A 26537-nucleotide genomic window follows, 5' to 3' on the forward strand; every position below is an offset into this window, starting at 1 on the left:
GAAGCTTCTTTTCCAACTCTCCTAGTCCAATTCACTAATAATTCTTGAGGATGGCTATATCTATTTTGTAAAGCAGGTGGGACATCTTCCCGCCATCCTCAAGAATTATTAGTGAGTTGGACTAGGAGAGTTGGAAAAGAAGCTTCCTATATCTAAAATAAAGGTAATCCCTGTTGATTTATAATTTAATAGAATATAGGAATTATTGAGCATTTAATAGCTCTCAATTATCAAATTCACATATAAGGAATTCTTTAGGGAAGGAGATTCCAGAAGTTTATAAAACTTTAACAAGGAGCTAAATGACTTTGTGATAACTGAAAGGAAAGTGGAGGAGCCGACCGGGCTAGCCGAGTGGGTAAAGTACCTGCCCAGCAACCCAAAGGTCGCGGGTTCGATTCCCGCCTCGGGCTTGGATCAAAGTACTGCAAAAACCTGGGGAGGTGCAATATGGCCACAGAAGCCGATGCGCCAACAACTACCAAATCAAAAAAAAAAAAAAAAAAAAAAAAAAAAGTGGAGGAGAAATTATTGAAAATGGACATAAAAGACAAAAAAGGCACCTGGGGTGGATAGAACTATCCAATTATATTAAAGAGAGTTAAGCAAACCCTTAGCCATAATTATGAGAGCATCCTTGGATTTGGGAAGGTCCCTACAGAGTGGAGATGTACGAATGTATCCTCAGTTCATAAAGGGGATCAAAAAGGGGCTTGCGTAATTAGAGACCTGTTAGCTTAATTTTTTTTTTTTTTTTTTTTTTTTTTTCCAGCTTAATGTCTATTCCAGGGAAAATAATGGAATCACTAGTTAAAGAAGTAATGCAGGACCATCTGGACAGGCATGCAATTATACTGCAATCAGACATGGATTTGTTAAGGGGCAATCTTGTCTAACCAATCCGATAGATTACTGCATTGCGGTGACCAAGGAACTGGATGCAAAAAGTAATTTTGACATCATATACTTGGATATCAGGAAGGCTTTTGATACTGTTGTGCATAAAAGACTGCTATACAAACTAGAGCAATGTTGCATTAATTACTGCTATGAATAAGGGATGGTTAAGTGGAAGAGACAGTGATAGTTATCAATGGTCACTGCTCTCCGTGAATTAATGTTTTTAGTGGAGTTCCACAGGGTTCAGTGCTGGGCCCATGGTTGTTTTCAATATTTATCAATGATATTAATGAAGGTATATCAGGCTTATTGTCTTAAGTTTGCAGATCAGACAAAGGGTGGTTAACAACGGTCATCAGGGTGAGCTACTGCCACAATATCTAGGAAAATTGGGTTGATAGGCTGAGAAATGGCAGTTGAAATTTAACATTGACAAATGCAAGGTACTTTATATGGTGACAGTAACCCCAGAGTAACTTATCAACTGTGTGGTACTATACACAGTGTTGTGGAGAATGAAAAAGACGTGGGGTTAATTGTGCAGTCAGACAAGAAATTCTCTGAACAGTGCAGACATGCTGCCAGGACAGTTCACTGGGTTTTGTCAATGATATACAGCAACTTTGCTAGCAGGGATAAGGAGGTGATTATCCCTTTGTTATAAGGCCATGGTTAGGCTGCATCTTGAGTACTGAATATTGGTCTGGAGGCCTCATTTTAGGAAGGATCTAGATCTGCTGGATAGGATCAAGAGAAGGGCAGGGCAACCAGACTGGTGAAGGAAATGAAAGGGTGCTCTTACGTAGAAAGGCTTCAGTTCTGTAAACTGCAGTCTTGAGACTAGACACTTGTCAGGAGACTGATTGAGGTGTTTAAAGCCATGAATGGATTGAGTAAGCTGAATATGAATGTCATTCTTCAACTTGCTGAGAATGAGGAGGCATAAATACAGGTTTGAAGTAGGATGGTTGCAGAATAGATGTCTGGAAGTTTGCCTTCAGCCAGCAGATGGTTGATTGTGGGAACAGGCTTCCATCTGTTGTGGGCGCCTCCGTAGCCAGGTGGGAAGGAGCAGTAGTGCGTAGCACATGCTTCTTGATTAGACCGGGGTTCGAGCCCGTCACCACCAAATACGGAGGATGCGGAAAGGTCAGGGAATGACCACCGCATATCCCGGAGCAATATGGCCTTAGTTGCTAATGCTCCTAAAAAAAAAAAAAAACAAATCCATCTGTTGTGGAAGTGGAGGGGTTGGATAAATTCAAGAAAGAACTTGACAAATTCTTGAAGGTTACAGATGGGTGAATTGTGTTTTTTTTTTTTAGCTGATGCTATATAAGGTTACTTTCTTGCATCATTTGCCATTACTACTTCCATACAATACAAATAAATAAAACATTTTTCAAAAAAAGATAAATTCTTTTTAAAATAAAAGAGGAAAAGTGAAATAAAATTCATTACAAAACACAAATTAACTTCCATTTTTGTCCTAATTAGATGACCTGTCAGCAGTTGCCTGATTAACATTAAATTCTGTCAATTTTATTTAACAAATACATTAAAAAATTCGCAAATCTTCTTTTTATCTTTAATTTTATATATTTTTTAATGTAGTTTGTTAAATTTTACTGCTAATCAGTTGAATGTTTATAACCTTTAACAGTCAGCCACGGTTTTCGGTTGAGAAACACTGTTCTAGACAATCCCCTAATTTATGGATTGCCAACTCTTTTTTGCAGTTAGGTAGGTATCCAGTTTTCTCTCTGTACATTTCTTCCTCTGCATCAAAAACACAGGCGCCTCCGTAGCCAGGTGGGAAGGAGCAGCAATGCGTAGCACACGCTTCTTGATTAGACCGGGGTTCGAGCCCGTCACCACCAAATACGGAGGATGCGGAAAGGTCAGGGAATGACCACCGCATATCCCGGAGCAATATGGCCTTAGTTGCTAATGCTCCTAAAAACCAAATAACAACAACAACATCAAAAACACAGTTTTCTTTTTCACTCTCTGCATTACTTTTCTTCTGAACAACTATTCCCTCTGTATAAATCTGAAATCTGCCTTACAATGGAATATTGTTCCTACATGTTGGATGACATTCCCAAAACCTCTCTCAGGCTCCTAGAATCTAGTCTCTATTTAAAAGATGGGTAAGGTTAATGAATCTCTTCTAAAGTCTCTACACTCTTTGTCTCAGATGTTCATGCCATGTGCCTCTTTCTGTGGATATTTCCATGGCACTGTTCAGTGGCTTTCTTCCAAACCACTTTGAAGATCTGCATTAACTGGTCAACATCCATTAACTGTGCAACTACAAATTCACAGAACTAACTTTATCATTTCTTCATTTATGCCTTCTAATTCTGTTCTCTGAAACAACTTTCCTTCACAGGTATTTCCAGAAAGTTACAGTCTGCAGAATTTGAGGCTCATGTTACTAAGCGCTATAGGTTCTAATATCTCAGGGATCTTGGTGTGTTGGACTCTATCAAATGCATTTTCAAAGTTAATACAACAAAGATGTGCATCAATCTGTTGTTCTCTGCGCCTTTGCATCATGACCTGGGCACAAAATAGTGCTTCTCTTGTACCCAGTCCTTCCCTAAATCCAAACTACTTATCGTCTATCGACTACTCACAATTCCTAAAAATCTGATTTTGAATTATTTTTAGGAACAGTTTGAGGACTTGGCTCATCGAGCTGATTAGTTTGAAGTCTTTGCAAGTCCTAATGTTTAGTTTTTTGGGAAGATTTTTAGATCTTGATGTCAGCCAGTCCCAAGGGATGTTGCCCGTGTCGTAAATTCTGTTATATAATTCAAAAAAGAATGTCGGTGTTTCTGTAGTTGAGCAATTTGACTATTGCCACTGTGATTTCATCAGGTCCTTTGGCTTTTCCCTTCTTCATTGATTTAATCACCCGCTCCACCTCGGTTCTTAGGATGGATGGCCCTACCACTGTATGTCATCTAGTCCGCGTTCACTGTCGGCGAAGAGGTCTTTTATGTATTTAGTGCACATGTCCAGTTTTTCTGATTCTTCCATGATAATCTCTTCTGTCATTTTGGCTTTGCCTTTGTCATTTTGGATTGAAATTAGTTATTTCTTCTATTAATTCCTGAAATCTCTTTAATCTTTTTGTGAAGATTGAAATCATCATGTTTTTCTTGCAGAGTTTCTATTTCTCTGCATTTTTCTGTGATCCAGCTCTCTTTAGCTTCTTTAATTTTGTTCTTAATCAGTCTATTCACCTCCTTGTACCTTAGTGCATTGCAGATCTTAAATGCTCTGTGCATGAGTTCTGTGCATGACAGAGGAAATTCTGACACTCCATGAGTGTCAGAATTTCCCCTGTCATCCAGTCCTTCAGACATTTTTCATAACCTAGAACTTCTAAGATCGTTTCAATCAGAACACATTTAAAACTTTCCAATGATCTTCCACTCCCCTTTCCTCCTCCTTCCTATGGATGTGTTGCATTCTTTCGTTAAGGCATGTCTTCATTAACTGATGCGTTTCTGGATTTTTTTAACTTCTCTAAGTCAACTTTCTTCATCGGTTGCTTTCTCCTAGTAGCCTTAAATCTCAGCTTGATCTCGGTTATAACTGTATTGTGGTGTATGTCTTGGTGCTTTTAATAATGCTCCAGAAACGTTGGTTGATCATGATGTAGTCAATTTGGTTTCTGACCACGTTTGTGTGCTGTCTAGGGGCAACTTCCATGTATAGAGCCTTTTCGTGGGGAGTTGAAACCAGGTGTTAGCAATCATCAAGTTCTCCTCTTGGCAAATTGTATCAGCCGATCCCCTCTTTCATTCCTTGCTCCAAGACCAAATTCTCCTATAGTTTCACCAGATCTGTGATTTCCAACCTTAGCATTCAGATCTCCCATAACAATATTTAGGTCTTGTTTCTTTGTTAGTTTGACTACTTCTTTCAACTATGTATAGAAACGTTCAGTTTCCACATCTTCCTTATGAGCCATCGGAGCATGTACTTGAATTATATTGACATTTAAAGATTGTCCCTTCAGATGGAGTAACATTATTTGCTCAAAGTGCGGCACAAAGTTGAGGATGCTTTTGGAGAAATCCTTGGTGAATAGAATCCCCACTCCATGCTGGTGTATATTGTTGTCATTTCCAGAGTGGTACAAGGTCGTGTCTTCGGAAATACGTGTGCCTGAACTACTCCATCTAGTTTTACATAACCCCATCACGTGTACATTGTCTTTTCATCTCCTGGATTGCATCCTTAAGTTTTCCCCCCAGCAAACAGCATTGTGATGTTCTATGTTCCAATTTGCAAAAGATTCACCATTTTGAGCCCAGGAATTCTTAGCACCCCTGTCCCATTAAAGGGATGCCAGAAACTCGAGGCTGGTTGTTGTAGTTTTTTTGCCATGGCGATTGTTCTAGGGATATAGTAATGCAGTAGTTTCCCTGATCTGTGCCTTTCTGCATCGCAGTGATGTAATGACATAATATATCATTAACTGTCAGTACAGTGACTGTTCAGATATCTTCTATTCCCATTCATTGCCTGTACTGTAGGAGCTGCTGCTGCTGCCCTCATCCAGAGTTGTTATTTAGAGCACCTTCTCCTAGGTATGTTGCCTTGCTAGACAGAGTCACACCTATCCTGGTTTGAATTGGAGTTTCCTTCTCCTAGGTATCTCTCTTAGTCTGGCTCCTACCTTGTGAAGACCCGTCTGGTGACCCTACTATTAGCTATGCTACTGCCGGCATGGCTCTTGAGAATGTCAGAGCACTCAGGCCCCATCATCAGGACAAGGTGAAGATACCATCAAGGGGAATACAACTACAGTAAATGGGAAATATAGCACTCTCACATTTGACATTTTTTAAGCTTTGTAAACTTGTATGTATTGCTGCGCAGGTCACTACGTTCAGCTTGGTGCTGAGTTTTGTGTTCACCTGGTGTTGCTCGCAAACAAAATCTTGCATGAGTCAATGCAAAAATTGTGTTATACTCGGAATGTTCCCTAATATATCAGTCACATTGGATCAAATTTGCATTGCTAAAATGCACGTTATAGCAGAACTGAATGTATTACAAAATGATTTCTTTTAAAGCAATTTGTTCTTAGTGAGTGTTCAGATGCCTGCCCAGTCCAGCCTGTTGCTGAGATGCCAGTCTAGCCTGTTGCTGAGATGCCAGTCCAGCCATTTGCTGAGATACATGTGGCAGTAATTCTAGGGATGGGTGTTGGGTGTTTTGGTGTTGCCTGGTAGATGGAACATTGGACCATGCAGTGGACTTTGGAGTTGTTGCTGGTGCCCAGGGATTTTGTTTGCAGGGGTCTGGGGTTGAGATGGTGCTGGTCCTGTTTTTTGACACAGGGTTTGGTTCACATGGAGGGGGGGGGGGTCAGTGCTCTGCTCTGAGTGTGGATGCTTCGGGGACTACTGAAGGACATTTCCTGAGTGAGGGTGCAATTTCGGGCAATTCCGGTTGGTTTTTGTTGCACGTTGGTGTCCCTGCCCATTCCGTTCTTGTTGTATAGGCATTTCTGGTGGGGTGTGGCATGGCATTGTGTTTATCAGCTGTGTCCACCTTGCTTTCCTGATCTTGCTCCAGCAGACTTCTTCTTTTCCAAGGTGGGTCTGCCCTTGGGGAAGACGATTTTAGGAGGTTGAGGATGTGGGAAGGGGCGTGACTGCTGAGCTGGATATAGTCTCTTTGGGTGGCTTCGCTGACTGTTTTTGAGACAAGAACGAGGAAAACATCTTGTACAGTTATTATAAGAGTCCTGTATTCTCAGCTAGATGAGATTCCGAAACCTAATTTTAAACTTGTGAATTTTAAACCTAATTTTAGACCTGTGAGCTTAACTTCTGTTCCAGGAAAATTAATGGAGGCACTGGTTAAAGAAGCACTGCAGGATCATTTAGACAAGACTTCAGTTATAGCTCAGACACAGCATGGTTTTGTTAAGGGGAAGTCTTGCCTGACCAACTTGATTGGATACTATGATGCAGTCACAAAAGAACTGGATGCAGGGAATAACTTTGATATTATATACTTGGATCTTAGAAAGGCTTTTGATACTGTTGCACATGGAAGACTGCTACACAAATTGGAGCAGTGTGACATTGGAGGCAAATTGCTGCTATGGATAAAGGGGTGGTTGAGGGGGAGAAGACAGAGAGTGGTAATCAATGGACACTGCTCATCGTGGACTAATGTTATTAGTGGAGTCCCTCAGGGCTCAGTCCATTACTGTTTTCTGTATTTATAAATGATATTGATGATGGTATATCAAGCTTAATGTCCAAGTTTGCAGACGATACAAAGGTTGGCAGGGTTGTCAAGGACACTACTGACACTATGCTGCTGCAACAGGATCTGGAAAGGTTGAGCAGATGGGCTGAGAGGTGGCAAATGAAGTTTAACATTGACAAATGTAAAGTACTACACATGGGAAACAGCAACCCCAGAGCAACGTATCAACTCTGTGGTACTACACTGACAGTAGAGAATGAAAGGGACTTGGGGGTGGTTGTGCAGGCAGATATGAAGTTCTCTGAGCAGTGCAGACGGGCTGCAAGAGTAGCTCATGGAGTATTGTCAATGATATACAGGAATTTTTGCAGCAGGGATAAGGAGGTGATTATTCCATTGTATAAGGCAATGGTCAGGCCACACCTAGAGTACTGTATACAGGTCTGTAGGCCTCATTTCAAGAAGGATGTAGAGCTGCTGGAACGAGTACAGAGAAGGGCAACAAGATTAGTGAATGGAACAAAGGGGTGCTCTTACGAAGAAAGGCTTAAGTTTTGCAAATTACAGTGTCTGGAGACTAGGCACCAGCGAGGTGATCTGATAGAGGTGTATAAAGCCTTGAATGGTTTAAGCATGCTCAATGCTGATAGGATTCTTCCTCTAGCTCAGAAAAATCACCTTTGAGGGCATAAATTCAAATTGAGGAAAGACAGATGTAGGACAGACGTGCGGAAATTTGCCTTTAGCCAGCGGGTGGTTGGTTGGTGGAACAGACTTCCATCCCTTGTGGTGGAGGTTGATAGCCTAAATAAGTATAAGGCTCAGCTGGACAGGTATTTTGAACGAACAGAGGGGTGAAGTGGAAGTGGGTTTTTTTTTTTTGACTGATGCTGCATAAGCTTGCTTTCTTGCATCAAATGCCTCTACTAATGCTAATGCTAAAACTTCTTAATTCTCTTCTATCCATTTGACAGTCAAAATAATATATTCTTCTTCTTCTTCTTTCTCTTTGCCTTCTTCCCACGTTTATATGGGGTTGGCATTTCCGTCCTTAATTCTTTTCCTCCATTCCTCCCTATCCCGGGCTTCCTCTTTCCTCCATCCTCTCTCTTTTAAATTCTCTGCCACCTTCTCCTTCCATCTCAGCTTAGGTCTCTTCCTCTTCCCTGTCACCTCCAACTTTTCACACCTCTTCCTCACTTCTTCGTTCCACATGTCAAAGCCACCTCAACCTAGATTCCTGCATTTTTTTATGCAGAGGCCTCACCTTAACCATACCTCTGATGTAGTCATTTCTTATCCTGTCCTTCCTCATCACACCACACATCCATCTTAGCATCCTCATCTCCGCCACTTCCATCCTCTTCTCGTGGGCCCTTGTAATCACCCATGTCTCAGCACCGTACATCAATGTGGCTCTAACCACAGTTTTATACACTGTTCCCTTCATTCTACAATTTACTTTCTTATCACACAGCACCCCACTCATCTTTCTCCAGTTCAACCATCCACATTGCACTCTGTGCTGTATTTCTGCACTCAATCCTCCATCCCTCTCAACGTTCGATCCCAGATACTTAAATTTCGAAACTGATGGTAGCTTTTCCTCCTGCAGTTTTATAGAACTCTCATCTTCTCCATTCAATACCTTATATTCTGTCTTTGTTCTACTTATCCTCATGCCTCTCTCTCTCTCTCTCTCTCTCTCTCTCTCTCTCTTTTCCAACGCTTTCCTCCATTCCTCCAATTTCTTCTTTATCTTTCCTTGGGATGGTTCGCACAGTGTGATATCCGTGAACAGCATATTTTTTTTTTTTTTTTTTTGGCTGTTGCTGCATAAGCTCCTACACTTGCTTTCTTGCATCATGTGCCACTACTACTACTACTACTCCATGATACTCTACTCTTCACTTCTCTCACCAAAACATCCATTAGCAGATCAAACAGATATGGGCTGAGAGCTGATCCCTGGTGCAGACCAACTTTAGCATTAGCATTAGTAGAGGCATTTGATGCAAGAAAGCAAGCTTATGCAGCATCAGCCAAAAAAAAAAAAAAAAAACCCACTTCCACTTCACCCCTCTGTTCGTTCAAAATACCTGTCCAGCTGAGCCTTAAACCTGTTTAGGCTATCAACTTCCACGACAAGGGATGGAAGTCTGTTCCACCAACCAACCAACCACCCGCTGGCTAAAGGCAAATTTCCGCACGTCTATCCTACATCTGTCTTTCCTCAATTTGAATTTATGCCCTCTCAGGTGATTATTCTGAGCAAGAGGAAGAATCCCATCAGCATTGAGCATGCTCAAACCATTCAAGGCTTTATACACCTCTATCAGATCACCTCGCTGGTGCCTAGTCTCCAGACATTGTAATTTGCAAAACTTAAACCTTTCTTCGTAAGAGCACACCATTGTTCCATTCACTAATCTTGTTGCCCTTCTCTGTACTCCTTCCAGAAGCTCTACATCCTTCTTGAAATGAGGCCTCCAGACCTGTATACAGTACTCTAGGTGTGGCCTGACCATTGCCTTATACAAGGGAATAATCACCTCCTTATCCCTGCTGGAAAAATTTCTGTATATCATTGACAATACTCCATGAGCTACTCTTGCAGCCCGTCTGCACTGCTCAGAGAACTTCATATCTGCCTGCACAACTACCCCCAATTCCCTTTCATTCTCTACCACTGTCAGTGTAGTACCACAGAGTTGATACGTTGCTCTGGGGTTGCTGTTTCCCATGTGTAGTACTTTACATTTGTCAATGTTAAACTTCATTTGCCACCTCTCAGCCCATCTGCTCAACCTTTCCAGATCATGTTTCAGCAGCATAGTGTCAGTAGTGTCCTTAACAACCCTGCCAACCTTCGTATCGTCTGCAAACATGGACATAAGCTTGATATACCATCATCAATATCATTTATAAATACAGAAAACAATAATGGACCCAATACTGAACCCTGAGGGACTCCACTAATAACATTAGACCACGATGAGCAGTGTTCATTGATTACCACTCTCTGTCTTCTCCCCCTCAACCATCCCTTTATCCATAGCAGCAATTTGCCTCCAGTGCCGCACTGCTCCACTTTGTGCAGCAGTCTTCCATGTGCAACAGTATCAAAAGCCTTTCTAAGATCCAAGTATATAATATCAAAGCTATTCCCTGCATCCAGTTCTTTTGTGATTGCATCTTAGTATCCAATCAAATTGGTCAGCCAAGACTTCCCCTTAACAAAACCATGCTGTGTCCGAGCTATAACTGAAGTCTTGTCTAGATGATCCTGCAGCGCTTCTTTAACCAGTGCCTCCATTAATTTTCCTGGAACAGAAGTTAAACTCACAGGTCTATAATTACTTGTGTCAGCCTTTGATTCTCCTTTGTGAATTGGGGTCACATTTGCACATCTCCAGTCCATGTGTACCTCCCCTGAGTCCAAGGAAGCTCTCATAATTATGGCTAAGGGTTTGCTTACTTCCTTTGCTGCCTCCTTTAATATAACTGGATAGATCCCATCCACCCTGGGTGCCTTTCTTGTGTTTATCTTCAACAATTCCTCCTCCACTTTACTCCCAGTTATTTCAAGATTCTGTAGCTTACTGCCAGAGTTGAATCCACCTCTGGCATTCCCCTCGCTGAATAACTCCTCATGTGTGAATGTCGATGCAAAATATTCATTTAGTTTGTTAGTTACCTGAGCAGGATCATCAACAGTTGACCCATCAATATCAAGTGGACCAATCTGATTCATCCCCTTCCTTCTAGAGTTTACATAAGTAAAGAACTCTTTGCTGTTTTTCTTTGCCTCCCTTGCCAAGGATTTCTCGTAATCTGCCTTTGCCTGCCTAACCTCCTTTGTAACTTGGTTACAGATCAACTTGTATCTATCATAGGCTTCTGTGTCACGTGTTAATTTATATGTATCTCATGCATTTTTCTTCTCTGCCATATGTCTCATTAGTTCATCTGACATCCATTTAGGCCTAAACCTTGAACAATATTTCTTAGTTAGTATGTTAAGCCTAGTAGCTTCCAAGATAAGTTCTTTGAATGCTTCCCATTTTGAATTTGCTGTTGGTAACATCATCAGTTGGTCCCACTGTATAGAATTTAAATACTGTCTCAGTCCATTGTTGTCGCCTTTACGGAAGCAATAACCCTTCCCTTTACCCCTGATGGTAGTTACCTCTTTGAGTAAATCCCACTTCAGCACACTGTAATCACTGCCACCTAGTGGTTCATTTATCTGCAGATTCTTAATGCATGAAGAATCACTGCTGATAATCAAATCAAGAGTATTACTCCCTCTAGTTGCCTCCCGAACATGCTGATGTAGAAAACAATCATCCAATAAATCCACAAAAGCCTTGCTAGTGTGTGAGTGACCAGCCCCCAAATTCCAGTCAATATCTGGGAAATTAAAATCCCCCATTATAAGACTCTCTGATTTACTGGCCCACTCTATTTCCCTGTACAGTTTCTTATTATACTCATCAGAGTCATTAGGCCTATAGCACACTCCTACTCTCAATTTTGATCTCCCAATGCTTATGTCACACCTAACTGACTCGACACTGCACTGTCCAGCAATGTCGACTGGCTTCACATCCTTGGATTTTATGTATTTCTTATCTAATAGCATAACCCGTCCTCCCTTCCTATCCTGTCTATCCTTTCTGTAGACATTGTACTCCCCAAATTCCAGTTCTTCATGCCTTATATCCGTGTGACACCATGTCTCTGAAATCCCAACAATATCTGCCTTTGATGTTTTGAGCAATACCTCAAATTCATCAAATTTATTTACTAAACTCCTAGCATTGGTGTACATGCAAGTATACATGCAACTGTTCTTTTTCTTAGCTACCCTAACACAACCCATGTGTTTACTTGTACCCCAATGATTCCCAGTAGTCTGTGAAATATCCAGCATCTTATTTTCCAGGCTGCTGCTCATTCCAATAGAAGCAGTGCAAAAATCACTTTCACCTCTGCCAGTGGCTACTGTTAATCTATTAGTCCTTGTATCCCCCCAATCTAGCAGTTTTCTGACCCACCTAACACTGCCTCGATAGCATCAGCAAACATTCTTGCACCCTTTCTATTTAAGTGTATCCCATACCTGTAGAAACAGTCTCTCCTGTTAACAAGTACAGACTATGCTGAAAAAAATTCTACCCTTTGAGCTTTGCACAATCTTTCCAGGGCCGAATCGATCGACAGGGCTCTCATCATATACTCCCTCCTATCGTGTCTGGGCAGAATTGCAGACACTTTCAAATTCAACCCTAATTCACGGCTTTTTTTCAACAGTGACCTGTACTTGTTAAGTAATTCTGCCGGTCTGCTACTGTAGGGAAGGATGTAGACCTGTTGGAACAGGTCTACATCCTTCCTAAAGTGAGGCCTCCAGACGTGTATACAGTACTCAAGATGTCGCCTAACCATGGCCTTATACAAAGGGATAATCACCTCCTTTTCCCTGCTAGCAAATTTACTCTATATCATTGACCACGATCTGTCCTGGTAGTATGTCTGCACTGTTCAGAAAATTTCTTGTCTGACTGCACAATTATCCCCAAGTCTTATTCATTCTCCACTACCATGAGTGTAGTACCACACAGTTACTACTATCATATACAGTACCTTGCATTTGTCAGTGTTAAACTTCAACTGCCATTTCTCAGCCCATTGACCCAATTTTTCTAGATCTTGTTGCAGTAGCTCACCCTAATAACCATCCTGCCAACCATTGTATCGTCTGCAAGCTTGGACATTAAGCCTGGAATACCTTCATCAATATCATTGATAAGTATTGAAGAAAAAAAACAATAGACCCAGCACTGAATCTCAGGGAAGTCCGCTAATAACATTAATCCATGAAGAGCAGTGCCCATTGATAACCACACTCTGTCTTCTTCCACTTAACAATTTCTTTATCCATAGCCTTATGCCCTTAATGCCACATTGTTCCAGATTGTACAACAGTCTTTTATGTGCAACAGTATCAAAAGCCTTCCTGAAATCAAAGTATATGATGTTAGTATTTTTTTTGCATCCCGTTCCTTGGTCACTGCATTGTAGTAACCTATCAGATTGGTTACAAGACCCCCTTCACAAATGCATGCTCTGATTGCAGTATAATTACATACCTGTCCAAATGGTCCTGTGTTATTTCTTTAACTACTGGTTCCATTATTTTCACTGGAACAGATGTTAAGCTAACAGATCTGTAATTACTTGTGTCGCTGTATGATCCTCCTTTATGAATTGGGCATATATTCACACATCTCTAGTCCATAGGGACCTCCACAGAATCCAAGAATACTCTCATAATTATGGCTAGGGATTTGATTACCTCCTTTGCTGCCTCCCTTAATATAATTGGATAGATTCTATCCACCACTGGTACCTTTTTTAATGTCCCTCCTCAACAGTTTCTCCTCCACTTTCCTTTTAATTATCACAGTCATTTATCTCCTCGTTAGAGTTTAATAAACTTTTGGCGTCATCTTCCCTAATGAATTCCTCATGAGTGAATGTAGATGAAAAATACCTATTCAATTTATACTGTAATCTTAGCAGGATCATCAACACTTAACCCATAGTCAAATGGCCCAATGATGATTTAACCCCTTCCTTGTTAATATAAGAATAGAAGTTTTGCAGTTTTGCTTTCCATTGTTTACCAGAGACTTCTCATAATCTGCCTAACCTCCTTTGTGGCTTGATTACAGATAAATCTATATCTACCATAAGCCTCTGTATTGCCTGATAATTTATATCCATCCCATGTAACTTTCTTCTCTGCCATGTGTCTCAATAGTTCATCTGACATCTATTAAATCTAAGCCTTGGATAGTATTTCTTTGTTGGTATGAAAAGACTAGTAGCTTCTTTGATTACTTCCCTGAATATTTTCCATTTAGAATTTGCTGTTGGTAACATCATCAGTTGGTCCCACTGCACACAAAGGATGTGTACAGTGGGACCAACTTAAACCACAATTTAAAAACTGTATATTTCATGTACCCAATTTAAAAACTGTATTTTAGTATTAGTAGTGGAAAAATGACACAAAGAAGCAAGTTTATCAGCATCAGAAAAAAAAAAAAAAAATTAGCAACTTTATTTGCAGTTCTTTTTACTTTTTTTTATGCAAACTTTATGCAAACTTCCAATTTCCATAATAATATATGGAAGGTTATTCTATCATTTACTCTTTTTGGCCAAATGCAAATTTCTTCACTTCTAAACTGTAACCATCTTCTTTCATTTTAAATTTATGTGACCCATGTGTTTGTGTGTGTTGTCTGATAAAGAGTAAGAATACCATTGATACCCATTTTAAGACTTAAAACACTTCAGTCGGGTTTTCTTGCAGATGCCTAGTTTCCAGATGCAGAGATTCATAGAATTCGGGTCTTTCTTGGTAGGAGCATTCTTTTGTTGCTCTGAGTAATCTTGTTCTCTACTCTGCTCCTGCTCCAACAGATCTATATTCTTCCAAAAAATTAGGCTTCTAACCCATGATCCAGTATTCATCATTCAACGTAACCATTGCCTTATACATTGTAGTAATCACTTCTTTCTCTTGCTGGAGAAAACTTGTATATCATTGACAGTACCCCATAAGTTTGCCTAGCAGCCTGTCTGTACTAATATAACTTCATGTTCAACTGCACAGTTATTCCCAGAGTTTTTTTCATTCTCCTCTACCTTCAGGTTGACATCGCACAAATCATGTCATTATGAGATTATTGCTGGCTAAATGCAGTGCCTTTCATTTGTCAATGTTGAATTTCAATTTTCAACTCATCTGCTCAGTTTATCCAGGCCTTCTTAGAGTAAACCTGGATAAATACAAAGGTGGGTGAAGCATTAAATGCTTCACCCACTTTTGTATCACTATGACACTATACTTGATAACTGTATATCATCGCTAGTATGTACTAAAAATTGTAAGAGGTCTAATAATATACCCAAGGCACTCCACTAATAATGTTCGTCCGTGATGAGCAGTGGTCATTGGTGATTGCTTTTCATCTCCTGGCACTGAACCATCCGTTTATTCATAGCACTAACTGTTCCCTAATGCTATGCTGTTCCAAATTGTACAGATGTTGTTTGTGAGGAATAGGGTCAGGAGCTTTGCTGAAATCTAGGTATATGATTCAAAATTACTTTTTTTTTTCATTCATTTCCTGTGTCACTACCTGATAGTATCTAGTCATATTGGACAGATGAGATCTCCCTTTAACAGATCCATGTTAAAGGTTAAGAATGGAAAATGCCAGAAGATTATCAAATTGTAGCAGGCTGCTTAATGATTTTGTAATAACAGAGCAAAGTGGAGAAGAAATTGTTGAAGTTAAACATAAGAAAGGCACCTGGGGTGGATGGGATCTATCCAGTTATATTAAAGGAGGTGGCAAAGGAACTAAGCAAACCCTTAGCCATAATTATGAGAGCATCCTTGGACTCAGGGGAGGTCCCCATGGACTGGAGATGTGCAAATGTATCCCCAATTCACAAAGGGTGGATCGAAGGGTGACACGAGTAATTGCAGACCAGTTAGTTTAACTTCTGTTCTGGGTAAAATAATGGAGTCACTAGTTAAAGGTGCATTGCAGGATCATCTAGACAAGACTGCAGCAATAATTCAGACACAGCATGGGTTTGCTAAGGGAAAGTCTTCTCTGGCAAATTTGATTGGATATTATGATGTGGTTACAAAGGAACTTGATACAAAAAATAATTTTGATGATATATACTGGGATTTCAGGGAAGCTTTTGACACTGTTGCGCATCTAAGATTATTGTACAAATTGGAGCATCATCATAATCATCATGATCAGCCATTTTCAATCCACTGCAGGATGAAGGCCTCTCCAGAAACTTTCCAGTTCCTTCTGTTTTGAGCACTGGCCATCCATTTACTACCCACAAACTCATGAATTTCATCTATCCATCTCCGCCTTTGTCTTCCAGGTTTCTTCTAGCTCCTCTTGGATACCATTCTGTTATTTTCTTAATCCATCTGTCATCATGTCTTCGAGCTATGTGTCCTGCCCAAGACCATTTTAGTTCTTTAGTTTTGATAAGAATGTCCTTTACTTGAGTTTGCTGCCTAATCCATGTGTTTCTCTTGTTATCTAACAGTCTAATCCCCAATATAATTCGTTCCGTTCTTCGCTGTGTAGTTCTCAGCTTCTCTTGCCTTCTTTTGGTGAGTGCCCAAGTTTCACTTCCATAAGTCGTGGGGAGTATACTTTGGTTCATTATTTTACATTTCAGACAAACTGGGATATTGCTCTTCAGTATGTGACTATATTTCCTGAATGCTTTCCATCCAAAATTTATTCTTCTGTTGACTTCTAGCCATTTATCATTATTACAGCTAATAAATTGTCCCAGATAAGTATATGACTCCACCTTTTCAATTACTGCTCCTTCAATCATTATTTCCCTTTCTGTGGCATACTTGTTCATCATTACTTTTGTTTTAGCCATATTCATCTTTAGTCCAAAATCCTTACTAACTGTGCATAACTGATTAAGATTTTCCTCTAATTCTTTGGGATTGTGGCTTATGACCGCAATGTCATCTGCAAATCGTAAATGGTTTAGGTACTCTCCGTTCACATTGACTCCTTTCTGCGACCAGTCTAATCTTCTGAAAGCTTCCTCAAGGGCAGCAGTAAACAGCTTCGGAGATATTGTGTCTCCTTGTCGAACTCCTTTCTCAATTTTAAATTTCCTACTGTCTTTGTCTAGTCTAATAAAGGAGGTAGCACTCTCATATATTTTCTTCAAAATCATAATATATGGGGTATCTATGCCCCATATATTATGATTGCAGTTTAACATTGACAAATGCAAAGTACATACTGCATATGGGTAGCAATAACCAAAGAGAAACGTACCAACTGCATGGTACTACACTCAGGGAAGTGGAAAGTGAAAAAGACTTGGGGGTAATTGTGCAGTCAAATTTGAAGTTCACTCAGCAGTGCTGACAGGCAGTAAAGACAGTATGCTACTCCAACTGGATCTAGATAAGTTGGAAAAATGGGCTGAGAAGTGGCAACTGAAGTGTAACTTTGACAAATGCTAAGTACTTACTGCATATGGGTAGCAATAACTGAAGAGAAATGTACCAACTGCATGGTGTCATCAACTTCCCTGAGTATACAATACTCAGGGAAGTGGAAAGTGAAAAAGACCTGGGGGTAATTGTGTAGTCAAAAATGAAGTTCGCTGAGCAGTGCAGATGGGCTGCCATGGCAGGTCATGGAGTCTTGTCAATGATATATAGGAATTTTGCTAGCAGCGAAAGGGAGGTGATTATCCTGTTATACAAGGCAATGGTCAGGCTACACCTAGAGTATTGTGTACAGGTCTGGAGGCTTCAATTTAGGAAGGATGTAGAGTTGCTAGAACAAGTACAAAGAAGGGCAACAAGATTGGTGAGGGGAACAAAGGGTGCTCTTACCAAGAAAGGCTTAAGTTCTGCAAATTGCAGTGCCTGGAGAGTAGGCTGCGAGGTTATCTGATTGATTGTATAAGGCCTTGAATGGGTTGAGCAAACTGAATGCTGTTGAAATTCTTCCTCTTGCTCAGAATAAGGACTTGAGGGGGCACAGTTTCAAACTGAGGAAAGATAGTTGTAGAATAGATGTGTGGAAATTTGCCTTTATCTAGCGAGTAGTTGATTAGTGGAACAGGCTTCCATCTTTTGTTGTGGAAGCTATTAGCCTAAATAAATTTAAGGCTGAGCTGGACTGGCATTTAAAACAAATGGAGGGGTAAAATGGGAGTTTTTTTTTTTTTGGCTCATGCTGCATAAGCTTGCTTTCTTGCATTGTATGCCTCTACTAATGCTACTTACACACCTATATGCATACACTTGCCAGCCTTTGCTTTATGCCTTTTCGATATTTTCCCTATATGCTACTACAGCAGCATATAGGGGTAAACCCTGGAGACCGCAATTAAAACCAACACACCTTGACACCTTGTATACATTGTACTATCACTTCACGGCATTTTGGCTAAGATCAAAGTGTATACATTGTACTCTCCATATTCAGATTCTGCATGCTTTATATCTGAGTGACACTCAATCTCTGAATTCCCAACATTGTTTAAATTTGATGTCTTGACTGGCACTTCAAAATGATGAAATTTATTTACTATGCGTTGAGCATTAGTGTACATGCAAGTATACATCCACTTGCTCTTACTCTTAATTGCTGTAACACAGCCCATGTATTTATTTGTCATTGATTACTCCCACCAGTACTTGAAACCCCTAGCACCTTGCTTTCCAGGCTGCTCCTCGTTCCAATTGAAGCAATGCAAGAATCAGTTTCACCTTTGCCTGTGGCTATTATTAATGTGTACCCCCCCCAAGCCAGCAGCTTTTTGACCCACCTAATTCTGCCTCAATAGCATCAGCATATATTCTTGTACCCTTTCTGTTTAAGTGTATACCATCCGTATAGAAAGAATCTTTCCTGTTGCCAAGCACAGAGTATGTTCAGAAAAATTCTACCCCACAAGTCTTGCATAATCTCTCCAAATTGATTGGCAAGCTCTTATTATGTAGTCCCTCCTATTGCATCTGAGCAGAATTGCTGACACTAAAATTTAATCCTAACTCGCAACTTATTTTCAACATTGCCCTGTACTTGTTAAGTAAGTCGGTAGATCTCTTATTCTTAATGTCATTAATGCTAACATTACAACATTATCACTTTTTGTGCTCTTAAAAGATATCTTTTAATAATTGACATTGAAATCTATTTTTTGTTGCCTGTAATTTTTAGTATTTAATTTTTGATTTTGTTTATTGTGGCCAGTCAAATCAAACGAAACCAGTCATAGCAGCATTTCTTGTTGCTCACCATCATGTACGCAAACAGTGAAAAAGGAAAACCCTTATTGACCTACATTATGTTTCTTGTGATGTTTATTTTTGAAATCCTGATTAAAGTGTTTTTTTTTTTTTTTTTATTTTGTAATTTTTAATACTTAAGCATACTTTTTAGTTAATAATTAGGCCAGTTTAAATATCTTTAGTCTCATTTATTTCATGTGTGATATTAATCTTTATTAACTAAATTCCTTATGATTTCTAGATGCATGGAATGACGGAAGACAAATGCTTGAGTATAATAGAACAGTATGAACCATCTCTAGAGGCAAGGCAGAACAAACAAATGCTCATTGATGGTAAGTTTTGGAAAGCTTCATGTAATCCCTGCATATTTCTGCGTTTTCTTCAAATTTTATTTTTACCAAGGCAAATATCATTAATAATAATAAAGGGGGCATGATGGCTGGTTACAACACTGGACCCCACCTGTTGGACCCTGGTTCAGTTCCCATTTTGTCAGAAGCAAATGCATCTCTATCATGCTGGGAGACTGGCATAATAATAATAATAACAATAAATTGCAATAATAATAAAAATAAAACTATCGTAAAAGTCGCATCAGTGGACCTACCTCTCCCAAAGTCAAGTGACAGTGAGGCAGATGATTGCACGATCTGGTGTCGCTCCCAAGAACTTACACTATCATTGGACTTAAGCTGAAGATAAATAGGTCAACCTCCATAGATGGATGATGATCTCATCCATCTATGTATACTCGTGTTCAGGCCTTAGCAGAGGGGTCGGTTCAAAAAGCCAGTGAGAGTCTCCTTAGGAAGTCAGTGGAGCAAGTGATATTGGCTCCCATATGGCTACTGCAAGGGAAAGGCAAGACCATCCAGCCCAATCAACTGGAAGTGATTCCTGTGCAACTGCACTATTGACCACCCAGGAAGGAAGAAAATGCCAGTCCATGAAGTGGAGCATCGAAATAAAAATATTCATGTGAACATACTATGAAATAACCAAGCTAGAGAACAGTACGACAATATACAGGTTGAGACTACCTACCAAGTGGTTGGAACTATTCCTGGATATTCCAGTCACTGAACAGTGAATAGCAGGCTAGAGAAGGATCATCATCACAAAGAACCTAATAGCTCCTGCAATCTTAAAAAAAAATAAAGCAGGATGTGAGCAATAAGGACAACTTGGAACCGGAGGAGGAAGAGCAAAAAGAAATACAACCCAGAACAGTTGAAGTGTAGAGACTAGGTCGTGATATTCAGAATAGAACATGAGAGGAAGAAGGCCCTAACAGAATTCTAGCGAATGGACTCCAAAAAGATCCATGTGATGCCAAAGCAGAGACCCATTAGAATCCTGTGGAGAGTCACAGACTACTTCAATTACAGTTATAGAAATAGTAATAGTGGCATGTGATGCAAGAAAGCAAGCTTATGAGCTTATGTAACATCAGCCAAAAAAAAAATAATAAATAAATAAATAAAAATTCACACAACCATTTTCTCTAAAAGTTTGTCCAGGTCATCCTTGAATTTATTTAAGCTATCATCTTCAACAACGACAGATGGAAGTTTGTTCCAGCAATTAACCACCTGCTGGCTAAAGGCAAATTTCTGCACATCTATTCTACAACTGTCTTTCCTCAATTTTAATTTTATGCCCCCTTAGGTTTGTAATTTGAGCAAGCGGAAGAATCCCATCAGAATTCAGTGTGCTCAACCCATTCAAGGCCTTATACACTTCAATCAGATCACCTCGCAGTTGCATGGCGCCTCCGTAGCCAGGTGGGAAGGAGCAGCAGTGCATAGCACACGTGTCTTGATTAGACCGGGGTTTGAGCCCGTCACCACCAAATATGGAGGATGCGGAAAGGTCAGGGAATGACCACCGCAAACCCCTCTGACCGTTTGGTCGTCCCGGAGTATAAACAGAAAATTTATTTATTTATTATTTATTATATCCCGGAGCAATATGGCCTTAGTTGCTAATGCTCCTAAAAACCAAATAACAACAACTTCGCAGTTGCCTAGTCTCCAGCCGCTGCAATTTGCAGAACTTAAGCCTCTCTTGGTAAGAGGACCCCTTCATTCCCCTCACCAAACTTGTTGCCCTTCTCTGTACATGCTCAAGCAAATCTACATCCTTCCTATAATGAGGCCTCCAGACCTGTACATAGTAATCAAGGCGTGGCCTGACCATTGCCTTATACAAAGGAATAATCACTTCCTTTTCCCTGTTAGCAAAATTCCTGTATATCATTGACAAAACCATATGACCTGCTCTGGCAGCCTGTCTGCATTTCTCAGAAAACTTCATATCTGACTGCACAATTACTTCCAGGTCTTTATCATTTTCTACCACCCTAAGTGTAGTACCACACAGTTGGCACGTTCCTCTAGGGTTACTTCTCCCCATATGCAGTACTTTACATTTGTCAACGTTAAACTTCAGTTGCCACTTCTCAGCCCATCTGCCCAAATTTTCTAGCTCCTGTAGCACACTGCCATTACTGTCATTAACAACCCTGCCAACCTTTGTATCATCTGAAAACTTTGACACTAAGCCTGATATACCTTCATGAATATTATTGATAAATATACAAAACAACAGTGTGCCCAACACTGAACCCTGTGGGACTCCACTAATAACATTAGTCCATGAAGAGCAGCATCCATTGATTACCACTCTCTTTCTGACTATGCATCTTAGAAGATGCAGACTATGCATCTTCTAAGTCTTGTACTATAACCACCTGATTGTCTGCAAAAAGTAAATCATGAATATGTCTTCTCCCATTCAACCACCCTTTTATCCATTGTAGCAACTTACCCTTACTATCATTCTGCTCCAATTTGTACAGTAGCCTTCAGTGCGCAACACTGGCAAAAGCTTTCCTGAAATCTAAGTATATCTTCTTCTCCAAGAGGAGTGTTTCTATTTATAATGGGTTTCATCAGCCTACAAGTTATTTTTTGGTAGGAATTTTTGTGCCATAAAGTGCAATTCAAGGTGTCTTGGTCGGTTAAGCCTCGGGCTGTCATGCACTCTTGTACTCCATCCATCCCTGTCCTCCTAGGTCTTCCTCTTCTCCTTCTTCCAGGAGGTAGCCATTCCATGATAGCCTTTGGATATCTGGTTTCTTGCATCTGTTTTACATGTCCATACCATGTTAAACACTTTTCTTTGATAGTGTCAATAATATTCTTTTCACTTCCATTTTCTCTCTTGTCTTCATTCCGTTTTCTGTCGCTTCAAGAAGTTCTTGCAGCTGACCGGGCTAGCCGGGTGGGTAAAGTGCCTGTCTGGCAACTCAAAGGTCATGGGTTTGATTCCTGCCTTGTGCTTGGATCAAAGTACTGCAAAAACCTTGGGAGGTGCCAACAACTACCAAAAAAAAAAAAAAAAAAATATTCTTGCTAAGCATCTCCAAAAATCCAATTTCTGTGAAGAGCAATTTGTTTTCCTCTCGCCTATTCAGCATCCAGGTTTCCGCTCATACAATAGAAGACTTTGTACAGTCGTTGAAATATAAGTTTATTTGTTTTACTTAGGCTATTTCTGCTTCATAGAACAGAATTTAACATGCCAATAGCCTTTCTGTCGCCTGCAATTCTCTTATTGATCTCTGCCTGGGATGATCCATCAATTTGTAAGATTGATCCCAAATATTTGATTTTATCAACTTGTTTGATTTTAAAACATGTGTCCTGATCCTGAAAACAACATTTCAGTCTTGCTAAAATTTATTTTTAGACCCCATTGTTTATATTCCTCAAACAATTGATGGCATGCATAGTCTGCATCTTCTAAGTCTTGTGCTATCACCACCTGATCATCTGCAAAAGTAAATTGTGAATATAGATGTTCTTATTGATCAGCAATCCCATTTTATTGCAATTTTTTTAACCAGGATCTTAGGAAGATGTCAATATAAATTTGAAAAGTGTTGGTGACATGCAACAGCCTTGTAATAAGCCTTTTGAAGTGTTGAATTCAGGTGACAAAGCTGATCCCACTTTAATTCTCCATCTGTTATTCCTGTAAATTGTCTTAATAATGTTAATCAAAAATCCAAGTATATCAAAATTACTTTTTGCATCCAGTTCCTTTGTAACCACATCATAGTATCCAATCAAATTTGTTAGACAAGATTTCTTCTTAACAAACCCATGCTGTGTCTGAATTATTGCTGCAGTCTTGTCTAGATGATCCTGCAATGCATCTTTAACCAGTGATTCCATTATTTTACCCGGAACAGAAGTTAAACTAATTGGTCCGTAATTACTTGTGTCGGCCTTCGATCTCCCTTTGAATTGGGGATATATTTGCACATCTCCAGTCTGTGGGGACTTCCTCTCCAGTTAATATAACTGGATAGATCCCATCTGACCCAAGGTGTCTTTCTTATGTTTAACTTCAACAATTTCTCCTCCCCTTTGCTCTCAGTTATTACAAAATTATTAAGCACGCTGTTACAGTTTGATAAACTTCTGGCATTTCCTCCCTTAATAACTCCTCATGTGTGAAGTAGATGCAAAATACTCATTCAATTTGTTAGCTATCTGAGCAGGATCATCAACGGTCGAACCATCAATATCAAGGGAACTATTCTAATTCATCACCTTCCTTTTAGAGTTTACATAAGTAAAGAACTCTTTGCTGTTTTTCTTTGCATTCTTTGCCAAAGATTTCTCATAATCTGCCTTTGCTTGCCTAATCTCCTTTGTGACTTGATTACAGACTAGCTAATATCTGCCGTAGGCTTCTGTGTCACGTGATAATTTATATGCATTCCATTTATATGCATCCCAAAATCCACGAGTTTGACGTTAATTCTTAATTAGATTGCTGTTAGGAAATCGCTGGTTGAGGTTGAACACTAGAGAGATGTGTTAAAAGGCCTAATAGGTCGGGCAAAATTTTGTTGTCGCTAGATGAAAGATAATAGTGGGAGGGAGGGTAGGCTGGGGGTAGAAGTAGAAGTAAGGGGTTGATAGAGGAGATGACAGTGTGGCATGCCCATGCCACACCAGAGGGAAGTTTGGATGGCAGGTGGGGGAGACGAAGAAAAGTTATCTCTCCTTGCCATGGTTAGGGTATACAGGTAGAGTTTGGTGGTGAAAGGCAGAAGTATGGGAACGATAGAGAAGGCGACCCCAAGTGGTCAGTGAGGCAGGCCCATGCCTCACCAGGCAAAGAGATGGGTCAGCAGGGGAGGGAGGAAACAGAGCATGTGTCCTCTCTCTCCTGCCAGGGATAAGGAATTAAAGATGAATAGGGGTAGAGTACCCTATTCATATCGCCATATAGCATTTGGCAGCGGAGCTACTGGTGGTCCTGGTCCGTTCCCAGCAGAGATCGGACCGAGCGTGATCATTCATGGCATGGTTCCCGTCCGTTCTGCAGTCTTTACAGTCAAAGGGTCCAGGTTTGCTTGTTGCCGTTTGTGGGGGTCTTTCTTGTGTCATTTCCCATCCATGTGGTATTTGCGTCACTGTTGTTTATAGAGTAATTTCTTATTGATTCGGCTTTAGCTCCACTTCAGGGTTTAGTCCCTTGATCATCGCAGGCCGTTGGATTGCCTTCGAGGTTTGTTCATTTCCTTATTGTGTCAGTGGTTGGTTGCGGTTTGTTGCGATAAGAGCTCTCCGTCTTATGAACAGGGCCAGTGCATAGTTGGAGAAAGCCTGATATTCCTCCCTGGTGTCCAAGATGTGGTGCTTTTTATGAATGTATTATTTTTTAAATTTAGTTGATGCGTTAAAATAAATAATTAAAATAAATAGGAATCTACAAAATATTTCTTTTATGATACCTGCACACCCTTATAAATTAGAGTAATATCACTTCTGGCTCTAGCCTAGCAAGACAGCCACCCAGAATTCAAGTTTGTTCTTCCCCTCACCAGACCCAAGGTCTGGTACTTGTGAACTCACCTGATTGGAACAGGCAGCAGCTATGTAATTTTTTCCTCTTTCTAGAATCCCTCCCTAAATTTGTGCAGAAGGCCTTAAATGACACATGCAGTGTCACACCTACATCCCCTCCCCCAACTTTCTTAGAAGTTTTTCTAATATTGTAACTTCTTTGATCACGTATCGCTATTCTCTGTTGCTTTTAATAAATAAGTTTATTCTCACAATAAATGCAGTATTTATCTCAAGTGTGTTTATATTTTTTCTGCGACAGAGCTTTTTAAGCTCTTATTATAAACATGAACTTGTTAAAAAGTCATAAATAGTGCATTAGATTATGTTATAATTGTTTTTTTCTTAGCCTTTATCAATTTCCTCTTTAAGGCTTGTGAGTTTCAATAAAATATATATACAGTGGATTCCAGTTATTTGGGCCACCGGTTAATCTGGGCAGCCATTTATTTGGGGCAAATCTTAAAAAACAGAATCCAATCGAGAAAATAGCCAGGGTTTACTTTGCTTAAATGGGACAATATGCCGTTTAATCGGGGTAGGAGACCACAGCACTGGAGATTATGCTACGATTTTCTCTGACCATACCACGTGGTTTGGTTAGATTTGTGGAGGTCACCACCATAAAACAATAAAAACAATTAGCAGTCACCTGTTTATTGGGCTTTTCTGTTAGTGCAATCTATCATAAACGAATAGTAAACTCGATCTTATTGAATTTGCGATAATACCAACAGCTGGAATTCTGTGGGTTATTTTGGTGAAATGTGTTTACACTTCCATGGAATCTTCAATCATATAAAAAAATTAATTTTCAGAATCTTCTCTTCATTCCTATTTTTAAAGCTTCGTAAAATTGTTACTCCGTTCTCACTTGTGCGTATCGTGTTACTTGCAATTTGTGTGTGCTGTGTTCTTTGTCATTGATTCCTTATCATTTTACTGTTTTAAATTTTAACCCCCACCCACAAATGTCAGTGAACAGAAATGTCAACTAGTTAGTATGTACATATAACAGTACGTATTAATTATTCTGATTACCATGTATATTCTTCCGATTTTCACATATCATTTAATTTTTTAATTGGTAAGGTAACAAAGGGTAAATTTGTGCTTAATATATCTTTACTTTTATAGCTGTGGATAATATTCCTCCTATTTTTGCTAATTAGAATCGCTGTTTAATAGAATTAAAATTCAGTTCACAAATGTGATCACAATGACCGGCGCTTACTACACATCGTACAGTGAACGGTACTTTATCGTAACGTGATTTGATTGTACAGTGAACCAATTGTAAAGTGGGGTCCATTGTATTTTTAACCTTTTTTACGTGGAACTTCGGATAATCGGGGCAGCCGCTTAATTGGGCCAAAATGCACTAGTCCCGATGTGTCCCAGTTAACCAGAATCGACTGTAATTTGTGTTTTTGGTTTGTCTTTGACTTTCTAATAATTTTGTCTAAATATTTAGAATAATAAATGCCTCTTATATTATGGCACCCTTAATTTAATACTTGTTTAAAAAGAAGGGAAAAATAAAGAAATAAAAT

The 26537-nt window shown here is 39.8% G+C and overlaps 1 protein-coding gene across 1 annotated transcript in view; it reads left to right on the forward strand.

Moving 5' to 3' along the window:
- The window catches only part of LOC150077580 (inactive phospholipase C-like protein 1), a 649255-nt gene that overhangs the window by 179695 nt on the left and 443023 nt on the right, over positions 1-26537 (forward strand). Inside the window, exon 8 of the mRNA XM_090386715.1 lies at positions 19296-19389. Coding sequence (XP_090242841.1) covers positions 19296-19389 — 94 coding nt within the window. The remainder of the gene's footprint in view (positions 1-19295; positions 19390-26537) is intronic.

Source organism: Mastigoproctus giganteus, chromosome 12 (assembly GCF_048544385.1).
Source record: "Mastigoproctus giganteus isolate SK-2022 chromosome 12, ASM4854438v1, whole genome shotgun sequence".
Classification (NCBI taxonomy): Eukaryota; Metazoa; Arthropoda; class Arachnida; order Uropygi; family Thelyphonidae; genus Mastigoproctus; species Mastigoproctus giganteus.